Below are 17,268 nucleotides of genomic sequence, written 5' to 3'. Positions count from 1 at the left end.
TGAAGAAAACCAAAGCACACTGTGAGGGACAGATCAGCATACAAGCGCGCACAGTGAAGTGCTTCCGTTACTGTGACAGCGGTGTCTGCAGGGATAAAAACGGAAAGGAAAGGGAAGGTCATTGTACTTGTGGGAAAACCCATCAGAACAGACTTAAGCTTATCCTTGAGCGACATCTTAGACATGACGCACCGAGCGGACGGGCGAGAGGAAGGCGACGCACGCGGGAGAGGGAGGGATGCGTTCTTCTGCTCGAGAAGGGTTTTCTGGACAGAGCGCTTCCAACGGATGCTGAGCATTTTAACGCCGAATGCCAAACCGAAACAATTTTCAAATCCATCATAATACCTGTAACACTCACCTACTAAAATGTTACTGTCTATGCTAGTTGAAAATTACTTTTAAGTTCTGGTCTTGTTTTTTTATAACTTTTTTCCCTAAAGTCTACGAAAACGCCGCCTGTCACCCACGTCTCTGAGAGAGCGGGTGGGGCCGAGACAGACCCTCAGGCAGGCTCCGGGCCCAGCGCGGAGCCCCCGCGGGACTCGAGCTCACGACCCTGAGATGGTGACCTGAGCCGAAATCAAGAGTCAGACGCTTCCCCGACTGAGCCCCCCAAGCACCCCACATGGCTTTTCCGTGAACCGTTGTATTTAAAATCCTATTTTCTGTCTTAATTAAAAAACAGGCCGCCTTTAAGCGCAACGGCTCCACGCTCTCCGGCTTCGCGCGGGGTTTCCCGGAAGTCGCCCCTCACGGCGTCGGCGCCGGCGCGCCCGGGCCCCACAGACGCGCCGCACACGCCAGACACGCTCCGTCTTCCTCGCGGAGGGACCCTCCTGCCCACGCCGACGGGCCGGACGTCCCCGCGGCCGAGCGCCAGCGCACTCCCCGGTGAGGAACCAGGACGGACGCGGGAGGCACGACGGCCCACGCGGGAGGCACGACGGCCCACGCGGGAGGCACGACGGCCCACGCGGCGTCTTACCTCGTGCAGCGTGAGGTGCTTCCCGTCCTTCCTCTTGGAGTCGAAGCGGCCGTAGATGGCGCTGTACTTGCGGATCTCCTCCTCCTTGCGCGGGTCGTCGTCGCTCATGTCGAAGATGTGGCCGACCATCTTGGCCAGCTTCTTGTTGCTCCTCAGCAGCTCCCGCACGTCGGCCGCGTCGCTCCTGGGCAGCGACGGCGCCAGCCGCTCCACGCACTCGGCCACGGAGAGCGCGGCGGCCGCGTCCAGCGCCTCGCTGCTCTCTCTGGGGGACGCGGGCGAGCCCAGGTCGGCGGGCGAGAGGCTGTGCTCGCTCTCGGGGGCGTGGTGGCCCTGCCAGAGTCTGGCCTCCCCGAGGCCCGGCAGCACCACGCTCCCCGCCGCGTCGGCCTTGCCCTGCGCCAAGCTCTGCACGCAGGTGGCGGCGGCGCACTTGGGGATCTTCAGGTGCGGCTCGCGCGCGCTGCTGCCCCGGTCGTAGCTGCTGCAGGACACGCCCAGCCAGGCGGGCGAGCCCTCGGGCAGCTTGTAGATGGGGATGCTGCTGACCGGCAGCGACGTCAGCGGCTGGTTGAACAGGCCGGGGTTCGTCACCCAGTCTCTCAGCGCCTTCTGCAGCCTTCGGACGTGAAGGGGCTTGCTGGCCATGCCCACGAGGGCCATGATTTCCAGGAACTCCTCCTCCCCCGCTTCACAGAGCTGCTGGACATCGTCACCACCTTGTTGGATAAAGGCATCAAAATAAGAGAGCAGATTGGCTTTTTGTAATATTCTGTACAGCTGCAACTCCCCCAGCGTCCTGGGTAAGGCCGCGGCCATTACTGTGGATGGACTCAACCTGCAAAAAGAAGAAGAGAGGACACAGTCGTGACGCTGGCTTCGACATTCCTACACGTCCTCATCGGACACTGCAGAACGGACAGAAGCGCTTCCAGAAGGGCAAAGACGAGGAGCATTTGCACAGCAACTGCCTTTAGTTAAGGAAGCATTCCCCCTTGACCAGAGTCACCTCATGTTATTCTTCTACCAATCCTAGTGGTCAGTATAACTGTTTCCATTTTTAAGTGAAAAAATATAAAGAATATAAGTAATTGGGGGCGCTTGGGTGGCTCAGTGGATTAAGCCTCTGCCTTCAGCTCAGGTCATGATGTCAGGGTCCTGGGATGGAGCCCCACATCGGGCTCTCTGCTCAGCAGGGAGCTGGCTTCCCTTACTCTCTCTCTGACTGCCTCTGCCTACTTGTGATCTCTGTCTGTCAAATAAATAAAATTAAAAAAAAATAAAGAATATAAGTAATTTGCCTAAAATCTTACAGGCAGTCAAGCAGAAGTCAAGGACTCAAATCAAGGCTCACGGGGGCTCTATATCCCATACTTCTGTCAACGCGTTTTGCAGCTTGCTTCCGTGGTGTGAAAGGTGAGGTGAATAACAATCAGATTCAGGGAGGAGAGAAGTCTGTTACGCTGCCATTTGCTGAATACCGACTTTGCATCAGACAATATGATTAACACTTTACATGACATCTACAAACGGTAACCAACTCACTGGTTCGACTTACGATTTTTCAGCTTTATGATGGTGGGAAAGCCATATACACTGAGTAGAAACCACACCACTTTGAGTTCTGATCTTGTCCTGGGCTAGTGACACTCCTGATGCTGGTCAACAACAGCAAGCCAAAGCTCCCAGTCAGCCACACAATGATGAGGTCAACAGCTGATATGCTTACAATTATTCTGTACCCACACCAACCATTATTTTTCCACCTTCAGAACAGTATTCAATAAATTACATGGGCTATTCAACACTTTATTATAAAATGGGCCTTGTGTTAGGTGATTTTTGCCCAACTGTAAGCTGGAGTGTTCTGAGCACAATGAAGGTGGCTAAGCTAAGCTCTTATATTCAGTAAGTTAGCTGCATTAAATGCAACTCATGGCAATTTTCAACTTTCGACAGGTTTCCTGGCATGTAACCCCAATGGTAAGTCAAGGAAGATCTGTAATCCTTGTAGCAGCCCTGCCAGACTGGTACAGTAATTCCCACTTTATAAAGAAAAACGAGTAAAATTGGCCTGGTAGGCTGAGCACAATGGATTGGATTTCAGTATGAATTGGAGGTCAGAAGATAGGTGGTATATTTAAGAACCCAGGAAAAGAGGCAGGAAAATTTCAAAATAAATGACAAGATGTGGTGAGCACTTAGGTACTAGTGATAAAGGAGAGGAAATGGCTACCATTCTTTGACACTTTTTTGCTGAGTCCATGAAGAAAAGAGTAACAGATTGACCATGGGATTACATCTGTGAGAGTTTAAGAACTGCGAAGGCACTGGGGTACAGAAAAATCAGGATGATGGGATTCTCTTGTAAACATCTAGCACTTGAAGATGGCGTAAGGTAAGATGTTTCAAAACTCTGCCCTGCGTGCAAAGTAGCAGCCTGGATCTCGGTGTGTGTAAGGGTCAGAGACATAGGCTGGAACAGAGGATGGAAGAGCCTCTAATGCAGCCGCAGACAGCCCAAGACAGTCCAGGAAGAAACAGAATTTTGGGGCCCAATCAAGACCAAGAAGCCTGCTTTTAAAGAGACAGAACAAGACCCAGCAAAGCACTTCTTGACCTCTTAGCAGCCTTTAAAAGTTATTCACAGTTGCCTGGAGACCTCCCACATACAAAGAGGAGTTGGCCAAGTACTTCCACTTAAGAGAAACAAATAAGCATGTTATAATCAACTTGCACCTTTAGGATTAAAAAGGACCTTGTGGCCCTCTACAGAGAACATTACAGAAGAGTGTAAGAATATGTAAGAATATGTATGTGCATCAGAGGGAAATGGAAGGTCCAGCCTCAATTCAAAATAGTACAGAGCAACAGTGAACTAGGAGATAAGGCAAGCAGAAGAGTATTAGGACATCTCTGAAGGCCAGGAGGCCACCACATCTGGGACTTGTTCTTTATACCATGATCAGAAAACTATCAAAATTCTAGTCTCAGTCATCCCACTCAGGGATACTATATCTCCCTGACACCCTAAGGACTGACTTCTGGGAAGCCCCATCTTTAGGAATGTCTGTGTCACCCACAATCTGCTTTGATCAGCCAGTGACCGCCTCAAATTTTATGGTCCTTTATTTTATAAGGGTATTTCCAGGTGACTTGATAACTTCCCAAGGCATACAAAAAAAAAAAAAAAAATTCAATTGGGGAGCAGCAGCTTTCTAATAGCACCCAGGACCATCACTTGGAGCGCTGATAATTTCCCGGATGCCTGGGTGGCTCAGTGGGTTAAGAATCTGCCTTCCACTTGGACATGATCCCAGGGTCCTGGGAAAGTCCCTTATCATGCTCCTTGCTCAAAAGGGAGTCTCCTTCTCTCTCTGACTGTGGCTCCCCTGCTGGTGCTCATGCGCAAACAAATAAATTTTAAAAAAAAAATCTTGAAAAAAAAAATACAATTTCCCAGGTCATTGTGTTGAGACTCCCATGGTTTGGCAAACTTGGCGAACTACAAGAGAAGATCCCTATTTAGTGTAGCTTCTGGGAACCAGGAACTCCTACTTGTTCTGTGATCATCCAGATTCTTTAAATCTACCTTCAGGTTCAGGCCACTTGACCCCTCTGGATAAAAACACTCTTGCATCTTCTACATCACACAGAGGAGTATCTACTTGTCCTCCCACTCCAGGGAGACTCTCCAGGGAGAGAGTATATCATCCAGCTGGACACTAACCCACAGAAACACAACTCTTGGGAACTATGGATACAAGTTTAAATCTGTATTGGATTGCATTACACCAAACAGAAGGACTCGTAGAAAGCGTCTAAGGGAGAAAAGAAGCTTCCTTTCCCATCATACACCGAATGCAAGAGCTTCAAAGACTTTCAACTCCAGTACACAAAAAAAAATACATATACAGGTATAACCACACATATGCGCGTGCACACACACACACAAGCAATCTTTTTTCATTTAAATTCAATTAATTAACACATAATGTATTATTGGTTTCAGAGGCAGAAGTCATCCATCTCATATATACCATGTGCCCACACAATCTTCTCTTCTGAAGAGAGCTATGCAACTGCAAGGTTTATGGTGTCATCAATTATCTCATCATAAGTGCTCCCCTTAGATTTTCTCACATCTCTTTCGTCTAAAGAGTATGTGAGAAAATCAGTTAAGAATAGTTTTTGAATCTTTTTATTAGCAACAAAAGATATGTCAAACTTAAAGAGAAACTTAAGGAAAACTAAAGCCCCAAACTTAAGTTTTAGTCTTTTAAAATGTCTATAATTTTGGAAAAAATTAATTTCAGATCTTTTCCTTTCTCATCTTTACCAAGGAAGAAAAGAAACCCCTAGTTCCTAAGGGGATAAAAAAGCAGAAGCAAGAAGAAAGTACTAGTTATTACACTATCTCCGTAATGACTGATAAGACCACGTGTGCATTCCCAAAGTCAAGATACCAGATGAAAGATAACTCCGTGAGCTCTTCAGGGTCCCAGGAGGCTTCTGAAGGCCCACACCTACTGCTGGGAGGGGAGTTTCCTCAAGCTTTTGCCTTGGGAGAATGTTTCAGTTCCCTACAAATGCCTGTTGTGATATGATCATTCAAACTCCCACCACCTCATACATGAACTTGATTTGATTTAAAAGCAAATTCTTAGGAGATTTTGTTTTTACAAATGCTGTATCTATTCATGCTTTAACATGAAGGTCAAATAAATTAGGAGCGAGCTTCTAACTGCAGTTCTTGAAGCTGAAGCAAACAGGAAAAGATCCTGCCAATAACACTGTACACAGGTAGCTAACAGCACAGTGAATTTACTCAGCTGAAGACCGTTATCTGGTCTTTTCAGGATGCTGGAACAACCATGCTGAGTCTGACCTTTTCATGAATTCCACAGTGAAGAGAAACCAGTTACTAATTTTTACTGCATTCAAAATCCACACCAAAGGCCTGCTACCTACACACAGCGAGCCAGCTTGAACGCTGTTCAGCCTGGTCCATTCCAGAGGAAGAGGAATTAAACAACAATGGATTCATTTAAGGCCATTTGTTGTCATTTGTTATTCATTAACCTATTTTAAATGGTAACAGTTGCTCCAGAACCTTAAAAATAAAACAAAACAGAACACTGCCTCCTCCTTACAGGTAGGATCAGTCATCTATCTGTCAGATTCAAACCTGCTCAATGAGAAAAAGGGGTGAGTTTGGCCCAGAAAACTCGACTGGTCAACTCCTATGTTGTCACTGAACCACAAGGAAGCACTCGACATGCCTGAGGGAAGCAAGACATCTTTCTCGGAGAGGGGATGTGGGGACGTGGGGACGTGGGGACGTGGGGACGTGGGGACGTGCGGGTGTGGGGGCGTGGTGTGGGACGGAGGGTCTTCCCGGCCTCCCTCCCTTCCAAGGAGCTTCCTGGGCTCCCACTCGGTCGGAGCTCAGAGAAACCACCGTGTTATCACCCGCCCGTCCCGTCCCTCGAACCTTTCTGCAGTTCCACCACAGCTCCTTGAAACGCTCACTACCTGACTTGGTTAGGGGCATATTACGCTCTCTTCCCTGCCTCTTAACTCATTTAAGTGCGTAACCAAATTCATGGCAGCCGTTCTTACAGTGTATGAATTCTCAACAAATACTGAAAGTAAAATTATCAGTGAACATCCATAATGTTTTTAATTTACAAAAATGAGCCTCATAATGGACAAGTTTGAGAACATCAGCACAAATAATTTGTGATAATTTTGCATTTGAACTACTACCTGGAAATTGTCAAAATCTCAAATTTTATAAGTCCAAAAGCAAGTGTCCATGTTTCTCTCCTTCCAGCATCCCAACTCTACCCTTCCCATTTCTCTTTTTCAGTTGCATCACTATGCTTTCACCTTTGTGCTTTCTTCTTCTTCCTTCCTCAAATCTTCATCTCCTTAAGCCACATATCCATCCTTTTCTTCTTTCCGTGCCTCAAGAGCACCTAATTCTAGTTTCACCGCTTCTTGCTTCCACTCTGAAAACAGCTTCCTTACCTTCAAGACCTCCCACCCTGCAATACCACCTTTATCTTCCTACAGTACAGGTGTGACTCTGTACCCACCTGTGCAAATTTCCCCACTGCAACGAGAAAGAAGTCCAGACTTCTCAGAGAGGCATCCCAGACCCAAACCTGTACCTTTCCAGCCTTCTCTCTGGTCCCAAACACAGCCCTGTGCTTACGCCAAAGAGATACACCGGGCACTCCTTGAATGTGCCTCCCACTTCCCTGCCCCTGTGCCCCGCATACTCTCTCCTGCCCACCTCCGCTGGTCTTTTCCACACCCCCCTGGTGTCCTGTCCCTTCTCTGAACCCTACACTACTTTCTCATTTTTTCCCCACTTCTTCAAACGACCCTTCATAGAGAACGAGTTACGAGGGTGAAGGAAGACAAAGAAGCAAGACATTTAAACACGGTGATAAGTGCTAAGTGTTATACAGAAGGAGCTATGGGATGAAGAAGAAACCTGGCCAGGCTCTGCAGAACAGAGGTTTTAAGCTGCCTGAAGGCAGAAACTCAGCCTCATTCATCTTCTATCCCCCACTTCTAGCTAAGTGTTCAATGTAAAATAACAACTCTATAAAGGCTGCTCCTGAATGAAATCCGACATCTGAGACAGATTACGACGAGCAGCCTCCCAAAGGGATGCTGTCTTTGTGAGCTGGTATCTCATGACCAATCTATCACTTTAGCTACTACTTTCCCTGAAAGCTTTTACATTCTCTCTTCCTCAATACTTCCTTCTTATAAGGCTATTTGGATTTCCGTAACATGGCTACTTTCCCAAAAGATCTAAGGATTATTTCCAGATACAGGAACTACATGTGGTTAGGACTATAATATACTTCATGGGTTAGTCCAGTCCCAACACTAGCATTTTAAAAGGTCATCAAAGATTCTAGGTCTTTTCCTTCGTTGTTCCTATAAAATGCAATATAAGTTACCCACAAATATCAAATGGACTGATAATCACTACTCCTGAATCCTCCTCTTCATCATGCAGGAAATACACACACACACACACACACACACAGCATATACACACTTCCATGAAGTCTGTGGCATTCCAAAGAACAGAGACCCTTCAGGAATGAGGAGATAACAAGAGCAGAATCCCAGTAAAATCTCACTTAGTTTTCATGCAAAGGACTATAAATTCCTTCCTCCCAACACAGCCTGAAATTTTTACTTTAAAACTGTCTAAGTTAACAGCAGCTTCTTACAGATTTATAAAAAATGTGAAAAACCTTGGGAAGAGTTAGCTCATGAGTCATTTACAGATTAAGGTGAATTAGTTCCACCAGATTGTTTTCCTCTTAACATCTAGATGGAAATCCAGTGCATGCTAAAGGAAATGAAAAGATGGACTGGAAATGTTAAGGAAAGAATGAGGAAACCTAAGGGCAGAGACTGTATTTAAAGCCTCAGAAGTGCACCACTGAGTTTGGAAGAATGGAGTCTGAAGGTATAGGGGCCTGGTGAGAAAGGTGCAGTGGGTATACTGCAGGTTGAAACGGAAAAGGTTTAGGACAAGTCAGAGGTTGGCTTAGGCAAGGATAAGCATTAAGCCTGGGAAATGAATTCTTTTAAACTTTTGTCCTAGTGCTAGAACTCAAGCTGAAATAATTACATATAAAGTTTACTTACATCATGGGTTACTTCAGATTGCAGAGCTGGTGTTTCTGTGTTCCAAGTACCAAATAATTTAACCTAGGCAAATCAGTCAGCATTCAGTGATCTTAAAATATTCAGGATCTTATTACTGTCAGAGCTATGTGTTGAACACACAGCTCCTAATGAATTAACAGTAATTTAGGAAACATAAAATGTTCCCTCCTATTGATTTTTTTCTGAATTCTGAATGAAACTGGAAGAAAAAGTATCTTACCCCTTCATAAGATATGGCTGGAAATTCTTCAACCAACCAACAGACAAGTCATTCAACAAACATGAATGTCCTCTGAGCATGTAGAAAGCATGCTTTTTCCAGAAATTTCTCCTTAAAATTAACATACTGTGCAAATTAACTGTGCAGCCCCCTAAATCCAAGGTGTTGAGAAATGACAAAGTGTTTGAAAGCTTAATGCCAGGTTTTAGCTGTGCAAATTCTGACAAGATGAGGATTACTATTTTTTTCCAGCACCAACTTCTCAGTATTCCCACTTGTTTCATTATTAAGTTTAAGAGTATACTCTACTATTGTACTAGTTTTTGAACATGTCAGATCAAAAAGAAAATTTGCATTTAATATCATAACTACTATTCTTCATTCCACTGAAAAGAATGAAAGAAGCATATAAGATAAAACTGAATCCAAAACAAAGGGGCTGAGAATCTTATATCATGCTTGAAAGGGTATTATTTATTCCTTAATATACTTAATAAACTCCACGATAAAATATGCATAGGCAAGATAATTATACGTTAGCAGAATCTCAATACTGATCAAAACATATTATAAAATGCTCATTTCCATGAACATAACATAAAACATCATATTCATAATGCACACGAACAGCACCAACAAAACAGACAGACCTCTAATGGAATGAGGCCCAAGTCTTAGAGTTTAGGTCAAGAGACACAAAAACCTGACATATTTCTGTTTCCATCCAACCACCTTTTACTTCAAATACTTAAAGTTCGGGCGCCTGGGTGGCTCAGTGGGTTAAGCCGCTGCCTTCAGCTCGGGTCATGATCTCAGGGTCCTGGGATCGAGTCCCACATCGGGCTCTCTGCTCAGCAGGGAGCCTGCTTCCTCCTCTCTCTCTCTCTGCCTGCCTCTCTGCCTACTTGTGATGTCTCTCTGTCAAATAAGTAAATTTAAAAAAAAACAAACCTTAAAGTTCAACCCATATATTCTTCAAAGAACTCTCCCACTCTGTAATACACTTAATTTCTTCTTTCAAAGCAACCACAGTGCAAACCCCCCAAATCTTGAATAATAAACCATTATGTCCTTAAAGTGTGATTAAAATATCAAATGCTTTAACTGATTCTCTAACAATGAGGGAGGATGAAAAGAATTTAACTTCCCTATAAGATGGGTGTTATTTACTGGTCCCAAAAAGGGAAAATTTTTAATTAATTTAGTTGAGGTTAAATTGTATTAATAATTCTGGAAAAGGACAGGACATAAATTATTAAATATATCAATTTGTTTACTAGACATATGAACTCACTAAATTTCCTTTTATCAGCTATAGTATTGCTAAGGATTTCTGTCATTTTAATAACATCCACAATTAGCAAGCAAAATGAGATAAAAAATCTACAATGCCTCCATGTTTGTATTATTATTACTGATTCATTCACCTATAACTAGGAATCACCAGAGCCAAGAAATATAATGTGTTTCTAATATCAGGATGGCATATTAACTTTTGTACAAGATACTCATAAAATTAAAACAAGAAACTTCCCAATGTTTCCTTGAAATTATTTTCTTTCAAGACCTAATTGTCCAGCATCCAACACCCAAACAAGAATAAAGAAGGCTGACCTTGCCAGGCACCCATAGGTTCTTAAGAAAACCTTTATATGCATATTAATACCTGTAAGGATACCATAAGTTGAAAATTTAATTAGAGGACAATATTAAAATGTCTCAATACTAAAAAATGGAGGGAAAGGGATACCCTTGAATCTAAGAGCCACTTTCACTGGCACTTAGATTGAAAGCAGCTCCTTTAAGTCTTCAGGAAAATATCAGCCTCCACCCCAAAATAAAGTAAATGCTAACCATCCCTTTTCCAATATTTATTCTTGAAACCCACATACAAATTATGACGTGTCATAATCTGGTATGTCTTAGAAAGGAAATCTTTCAAAAAAGTGAAAATCTAAGAAGGTAATTCACTGTGTGCACACTTTTCTAACAAAACCGCCTGGCATTTCCTCCGTGACTAATCTATTTCAAATTCCGTGCCTCTGTTCCTATGCAATCTAATATTATCTATTAAAACTGCCAAAATATTTTTAAACAAGATCCGAGCATTTCCGTCTCCGCTTCCGATCTTTGCACTCCTCGAGTCCGCAGACAAGTCAGGGACAGGCCGACCGGCCGTGAGCGGTCACTCCACGTCGACCCTTTAACGTGACAGCTGCCCCCGTCTCCGAGCCCGCCGCCCTCGGGGGCTGTGGGGGCAGCTGCAGGCGGGCCGGGGCGGGGGGGGGGTCCTCGCGACCACCTGCTGCGAGGCCGGTGCGCGGAACCCACGCGCGCCCCCCAGCCCACGGCCCTTCCCTGAGAGCGGAGGACACTTGGGCTCACGGGCCGGGGTCGCCTCCCGCCTCGGTCGCCCGGACCCGGAGGCTGAAGCCGCACCCCGCCTGCCATGCTTGTGCACGCGAGAGGTCGCAGCGCTCTGCCCCGGGCGGCCGCCCCCCGCGCCGGGAGCCCCACGCTCGGCCCCGCGAGCACGCGTCTCCCGCTGCTCCGCGCCCGGAGCCAAGTTTCTGGCACAGCCACTTCCAAGAAACTCCTTCCGCGGCCGAAACAGAAACCGCGCTCGGCAGCGGGGGGCACCGGCGGCCGCGATCGGGGCCGTCCGGGCCACATCTCCCCGGGGCGCGCGCCCCCAGCACGGCCGACTCGGCGACGACCCCGGCCGCCCTCGGGGAGCGCTCGCACCCGCCGGCTCGGGAGCAACGGCGCGCGCCCCCGGCCCGCGGCCCCGCTCGCCCCCTTCCCGCCGCCGCGGCCCCCGACTCGCTCCGGGGATCGCCCACACGACCAGAGGCCGCCCTCCGCTTCCGCCGGCGGCCGCGCGGGGCCCGCTGCCCCGGACGCCGGCCCCGGAGCCCGCGCCGCCCGCGCCTCCGCCGCCCAAGTTCGCCCGCGAGCGCCGCGCGTCCCGGCCGAGGCGGGCCGGGGCAGGTACGTACTCGGCCGGCGGCTGCGGCGGGCTCGGCGCGCTCTCCCGCGAGGACGGCTCGGCCGCGACTCCGGAGACACGGCCCCCAGCGCTCCCTCCTCAGGCGGCTGCGGCGGCCGGGACGCCCCCGCGCCCATCGAGGGGGGAAGGGAAGGCGGTGGGCGCGCGCTCCGGCTCCCCACCCGGCTCGGACGCGCCGCGCCCGCCCGCCCGCCCGCCAGCCCCGACGGCGCTCGGCTCGGCCGCGTCCGCGGCGGCGGCGGCGGCTCCTCCGGGCTGCGGCGCGCGGGCGGTGGTGGCGGCGGCGCCTCCCCCGCCGCGCCCGCCCTCCTCCTCGCTTCCCCGCTCCTCCCGGCGCGCGGCGCCCTCCCCTCCCCCTCCCCCGCCCGCCTCCGCCGCCCCCGCCCCCCGCGCGCGGTCACATGGGGAGATTCCGCGCTTGCCACATTCGCCGCTCCGGCTCCCGCCCACGCGCGGCCGAGTGACGCAGAAGCCGGCGTGGGCCGGCGCGGGCCGGGGGCGGGGGCGGCGGCCGCCGGGGCCCGGGCTCGGCCCCTTCCCGCCGCCCCCTCCGCGGAGCCCGGGGGGCGGCCCGTTCGCGCGGCAGCTGGGAGGAACCGAGTGGGCGCTCGCGAGGGGGCGGCGCCCGGAGGGCCGCTCCGGGCGGGGCGGGGGCGGGAGGCAGGGCCGCGGGGGCGGGGGCGGGGGGCGGGGACGCCGCCTCGGGCCTGCGCTCCGGCCGCCCGCCGAGCCGCGAGGATCTGCAGTTTGAGAAAAAAGCCCGTCCGAACGCGGGAGGCTCCCGGCGCAGCGTTTCCAAGCGCGCGGCCCGCCGCACCGGCTGCTCGCGAGGCCGCCCTGAAGCCGAGAGCGCCCGCGGCCCTGCGCGCCCGCTCGCCCCCGCCGGAGGCCGCCGCGCCGGTGCCCCTCGGGCTGCGGTGCTGGGGCGTCCCGCGGGGGGGGGGTCAGCGCGGCCGCGGGCGCGGGGGCGGCAGGTGCGCAGCCGGGGACCGGCCGTGGCCGTCCCGCAGGGCCCCCGCCTCGCCCCTGTCGCCCCCGCGCCCCGCCCCTGTCGCCCCCGCGCCCCGGCCCGGGCGGCGGGAGTGGGGGAGGGGCAGGGCGGGAGCCGACAGTCCCGGGGCGCGGCTTGGACGAGCGGGTCGCCTGCGGGCCGCCGGATTCCGCCGCTGCCACCCCCGAGAGCCGGCCTGTCACTTTGCGGGTCAGCGCGGCCGCTTCCAGGCGAGGAGGTCCGCCCGCGCCGCAGCCCCGCGGGGCCGCGAAACAGAGTCCCCGGGCGCGCGGCGGAGTCTCAGTTCGGTTTGCATAAACTTTTCTAACCAAAGTATTGGAAACCTCCGTAAATGTACTTCAGCTATTGCCAAAAAAAAAAAAAAAGGAAATTTGTTTTAGAATCTCCCCTCTGTTTGCAAAGACGGGAAAATGGGAGAATCCCCGAATTTCAGCAGCAATGTGCTCTTGCAGTAAACCGACAGCTGCTGCCAGTACAGGTAGAGTCGCGTTTTAGCATGAAAATCCGGTTTCTAGAAGCCTTGCCCGCAGCCTGGCTGACCTCCCGGACGGGGCTCGCCTCGCGGCAGGGGTGCGAGGCGCGCTCGGAGAGGGGCTCCTCCTCCCGCATCAGCCGCGGACGGGGCCGGGCGCGGAAAGGAAAAGACCCTCTTAAAGGGCTCCGCGCTTTGTTCCTCCTTGTCCCAAACCTGTGGAGAGAAGGGGTAACAGCGCGATGGGATGTAGCATGTCCGTAATGTGTACAGTTAACCCCTGGCCCCGCGTGAGTGAGCGGTGCCGTGCGGACTGGCCGTGGCGGTGCTTCCAGTGGACAAGCAGGCTCGCTCCCTCAAGTTCTCCAATTGGAGAAAATCTGCGGGAGGTTTGTCTTAACCCAGTTGTGGTTTTGCTCCTGTGGACCTTGTTCTGCTACAGAGACAGTTAACAGGTTGTTACAAAATAAAGACAATTTCTTGGAAAGATGCAGGTTAACAAAATTTCAAGCAATGAAAACGGCAAAATTCTAGTTTCTCTCTGGAATCTTGATGTTTTGCAAACATTGTTGGTTGTAAAGGGCTAGAAAAAAAATAACTTCTTCCATAAGTTTGTACAATTAGTAATTCACAAGTCGTGAAATGGGCACTATTGAGCCTCCCAGTAGAATTGTTTCCAGAGTGGACAGAAACACATTAAGTTCTCTTACTGAACCTGGATGTTTGGCCAGTATTGAACAAGATGCTGAAAAGGAAACATGTTAGGGAAGATATTTTTCTTCTGCCTTGTGACTAGGTACAATAGGTTCCCCTTATGGGGGGGGGGGTATATTTTAAGGCCCCTGGTGAATGCCTGAAGTCACAAATAGTACCAAATCCTATATATATATTGTGTTTTTTCCTGTAACTCTCTATGATAAATTTATAAATTAGGCACAGGAAGAGATTAACAACAGTAAGTAATAATAAACTACAACAATTATAACAACATACTGTAATAAAGTTGGGTAAATGTTTCTCTCAAAATATCATTGCGCTATCCTAACCCTTCTTGTAGTGATGAGATGAATGAGATGCAGGACTAGGCCTGTGACGTGGTTCCAGCTCATTACCGGCCGGCCCATGTTACCTCAGAAGGAGGGTCATCTACATCTAGACCATGGGTTCCTGAAAGCAAGGAAAGTGAAATCTGGGGCTACTGTATTTCTACAGTTAAACACTGAAATCCCTCCTTGTTTGTTTTCTGGGCACGTTTAGATAGTATATCCTTCCCACATTAAGAATGGTATTTTTGGCCCACTTTGCATTGCCTTAAACACTCCCTGGTGCTGGGGGAAGTGGTGGGAGGAAGGAAAATGAAGAAAAGATAAATTTTTAAGCTTTTAGGCGTCCAATTCTCTGTCTACAGTGTCTATATGACAACAGTATAATCAGGATGGCTCCTCACGAGCAGAACTGAGGCGTTCATCTATATCTGAGACAACTCAGGTAAAGGAGCATGATTGTTACAGACCTCCTCACCACTTTTGCCACCCATGCCACCCTCAACACCACCTCCCATTCCAGCCCCATGCCCTGGACACACACAGGTATCTCCCATTGCCAGGCCCTGCTGGTTTAAGAGAAGGCACTCCATCCCATAAGGTAACAATTAGAGATTCTGATTGTTCCATATCCTATTCTGTCCCGTAAGTGTGTCTTCTACTTCTTTTGAATTCAGTACATATGTGTTTAACAGGATTTTTAAAATAATATTATTGAAAGTATTTCAGCAGGGCGCCTGGGTGGCTCAGTTGGTTAAGCGTCTGCCTTTGGCTCAGATCATGATCCCAGGATCCTGGGATCGAGCCCCACATTGGGCTTCCTGCTCTGGGAAGCCTGCTTTCCCTCGCCCATGCCCTCTGCTCCTATTCCTGTTCCTGCTCTTACTGTTTCTCTCTCGCTGTCAATAAACATATAAAATCTTCAGCGGCACCTGAGGTGGCTCACTTGGCTGAATGTCTGCCTTCGGTTCCAGTCATGGTCTCAGGGTCCTGGGACTGAGGCCTGTGTTGGGCTCCCTGCTTCGTGGGGGAGCCTCCTTCTCCCTCTCTCCCCGCCCCTCCCCACCCTCCTCCTCTGGTGTTCTCTCTCTCACTAATTCTCTATCTCAAATAAATAACATCTTTTAAAAAAAGTACTTAAGTGATTGGTATATTTACAAGAATAAGGAGTTCTTTTCCACATTCAGAAACCAAAAAATTTTAAGTAAAAAAAAAGTACAAATTTGGTGGTGGTTCTGACATTTGAGTGAAATTTCACTGAAAGAGCATTAATTTATTACTTTCAGAAAGATTTCTTACTTTAAAATGCCTCAGTGATTCCAAACAAAAGAATTCATAATAGATTAAAAATATTCTTAGAGGAGAGAAAGAAGAACATTATGGCTTATGACCTACAAGAATATAATGCTATCTTTCAGCTCTCCTGTTGTCGCCTCAGAGCAATTCTGTACTTAACGAATTTTCCGCTCTGTGTGGTGGTGGCCCTACAATTAACTGAGTCATGTGTAATATTCATATTACCAGAAATATCATTAAAATTACCCTTATTTTGTAAAATGAAATTTAAAGCTTTGGATGTGTGCTGTAGATTAAGTAGATGTTTAAATGTATGGAGATTTGAATATTTTAGTATATTGAAATTATAACAGATTTCTTAAAGGTAAGCTAATGAGAATATATTTAATAACTGATCATTTCAAGAGTCATGACCCTAAAAATAATTACTCTTAAAAAAAAAAAAGCATATCTTCATACATTGCATTTTAAGACACTAGAATTTTAAGATGTAAAAGGCTTATGATGTTCACATAATTCAACCTTTCGTGTATATTAAAAGTAGTTCAAATACTTCGGAGAAATTCAACATACATCTAGTTTAGTTCTAATAGCTTATTTATAAGTCGGCTAATTTTAACTTGTATTCCCATCCCTACTGGGGTGAAAAGAATGATTGAGATGGATTCCCAGCACGGGCTACAAATGCTGATAAAATGCTAGTGAAAATACAGAATTACAGACTGCAATGTAGGTAGGTAGGATCGTGGAAGTCATCTGACACAGCGGGTTGACTTCTACCAATAAAGACATTTACACTATACATTGCTAACTGAACAGCAGAAAAATGTTAATATAACATTAAACAGTAAATACAACCATTTAATTGAATGAGGAGTAATTTTGGTTTTATTTTAAAAATTTGTGTTTAAGGTAGAAGAGTATGTAAGGAAAATTTTGAAAAGACTTTCCAAAAACAATTTCTGGACACTTTTTAAAGAATAGGGCCTGGTTTTTCTTCCTCCTTTGTCCTCTCTGGCAACAGTGGTTCCAACTCAGCTACTCTCTCTTCTCTTCCCACATTTTCTCTTCTCGGGCCCCCACTGCGCAGGGCTTGCTGGTACAGTTAGCTGTTCTGTAACACTGGATCTCAACAAACAGTCACTACTGTCCACTTATTCCTGGCTGTGGCCAGCTGAATGTCTGTGTCCCCCACCCACAGATTCATTTGTTGAAATGCTAATCCCCCTAATTAGGAAGTGGGTCAGGAGAGTAAGCCCCTAATTAATGGGAGGGTCTTTTTTTTTTTCGTTTTTTAACATTTTATTTGAGGGAGGGACTGAGAGACAGCAGGAGGGGTGAGGGGCAGAGGGACAAGCAGACTCCCTGCTGAGCAAGGAGCCTATCGCTGGGCTTGATCCTGGGACTCCCAAATCCTGACCCCAGCCAAAGTCAGATGCTTAACCCACCGACTGAGCCACCCAGGCGCCCTGGGGAGAGTCGTTGTTGAAGAGATCGCAAATTCTCTTGCCTCTACTTAC

At 48.5% G+C, this 17,268-nt stretch overlaps 1 protein-coding gene across 6 annotated transcripts in view; it reads right to left on the bottom strand.

The window, feature by feature from the left end:
* Positions 1-12,174, bottom strand: part of NAB1 (NGFI-A binding protein 1) — a 44,818-nt gene extending 32,644 nt beyond the window's left edge. The window contains exons 1-4 of one of the 6 annotated variants that reach the window (XM_032354206.1): positions 11,915-12,174; positions 8,675-8,737; positions 2,547-2,646; positions 989-1,826 (exon numbers count right to left, since the gene is read on the bottom strand). In XM_032354206.1, coding sequence (XP_032210097.1) covers positions 989-1,807 — 819 coding nt within the window. In that variant the 5' untranslated portion in view covers positions 1,808-1,826; positions 2,547-2,646; positions 8,675-8,737; positions 11,915-12,174. Of the gene's footprint in view, positions 1-988; positions 1,827-2,546; positions 4,326-8,674; positions 9,718-11,914 lie in introns of those variants that run through there. The other 5 variants (XM_032354201.1, XM_032354205.1, XM_032354207.1 and 2 more) reach the window with 5 other exon arrangements.
* Between the last annotated feature and the right edge of the window lie 5,094 nt (positions 12,175-17,268).

This window comes from Mustela erminea, chromosome 8 (genome assembly GCF_009829155.1).
Source record: "Mustela erminea isolate mMusErm1 chromosome 8, mMusErm1.Pri, whole genome shotgun sequence".
NCBI classification, from domain to species: Eukaryota; Metazoa; Chordata; class Mammalia; order Carnivora; family Mustelidae; genus Mustela; species Mustela erminea.
The sequence above is the reverse complement of the archived record's forward strand: the minus strand, read 5'-3'. Positions and strand labels throughout refer to the sequence as shown.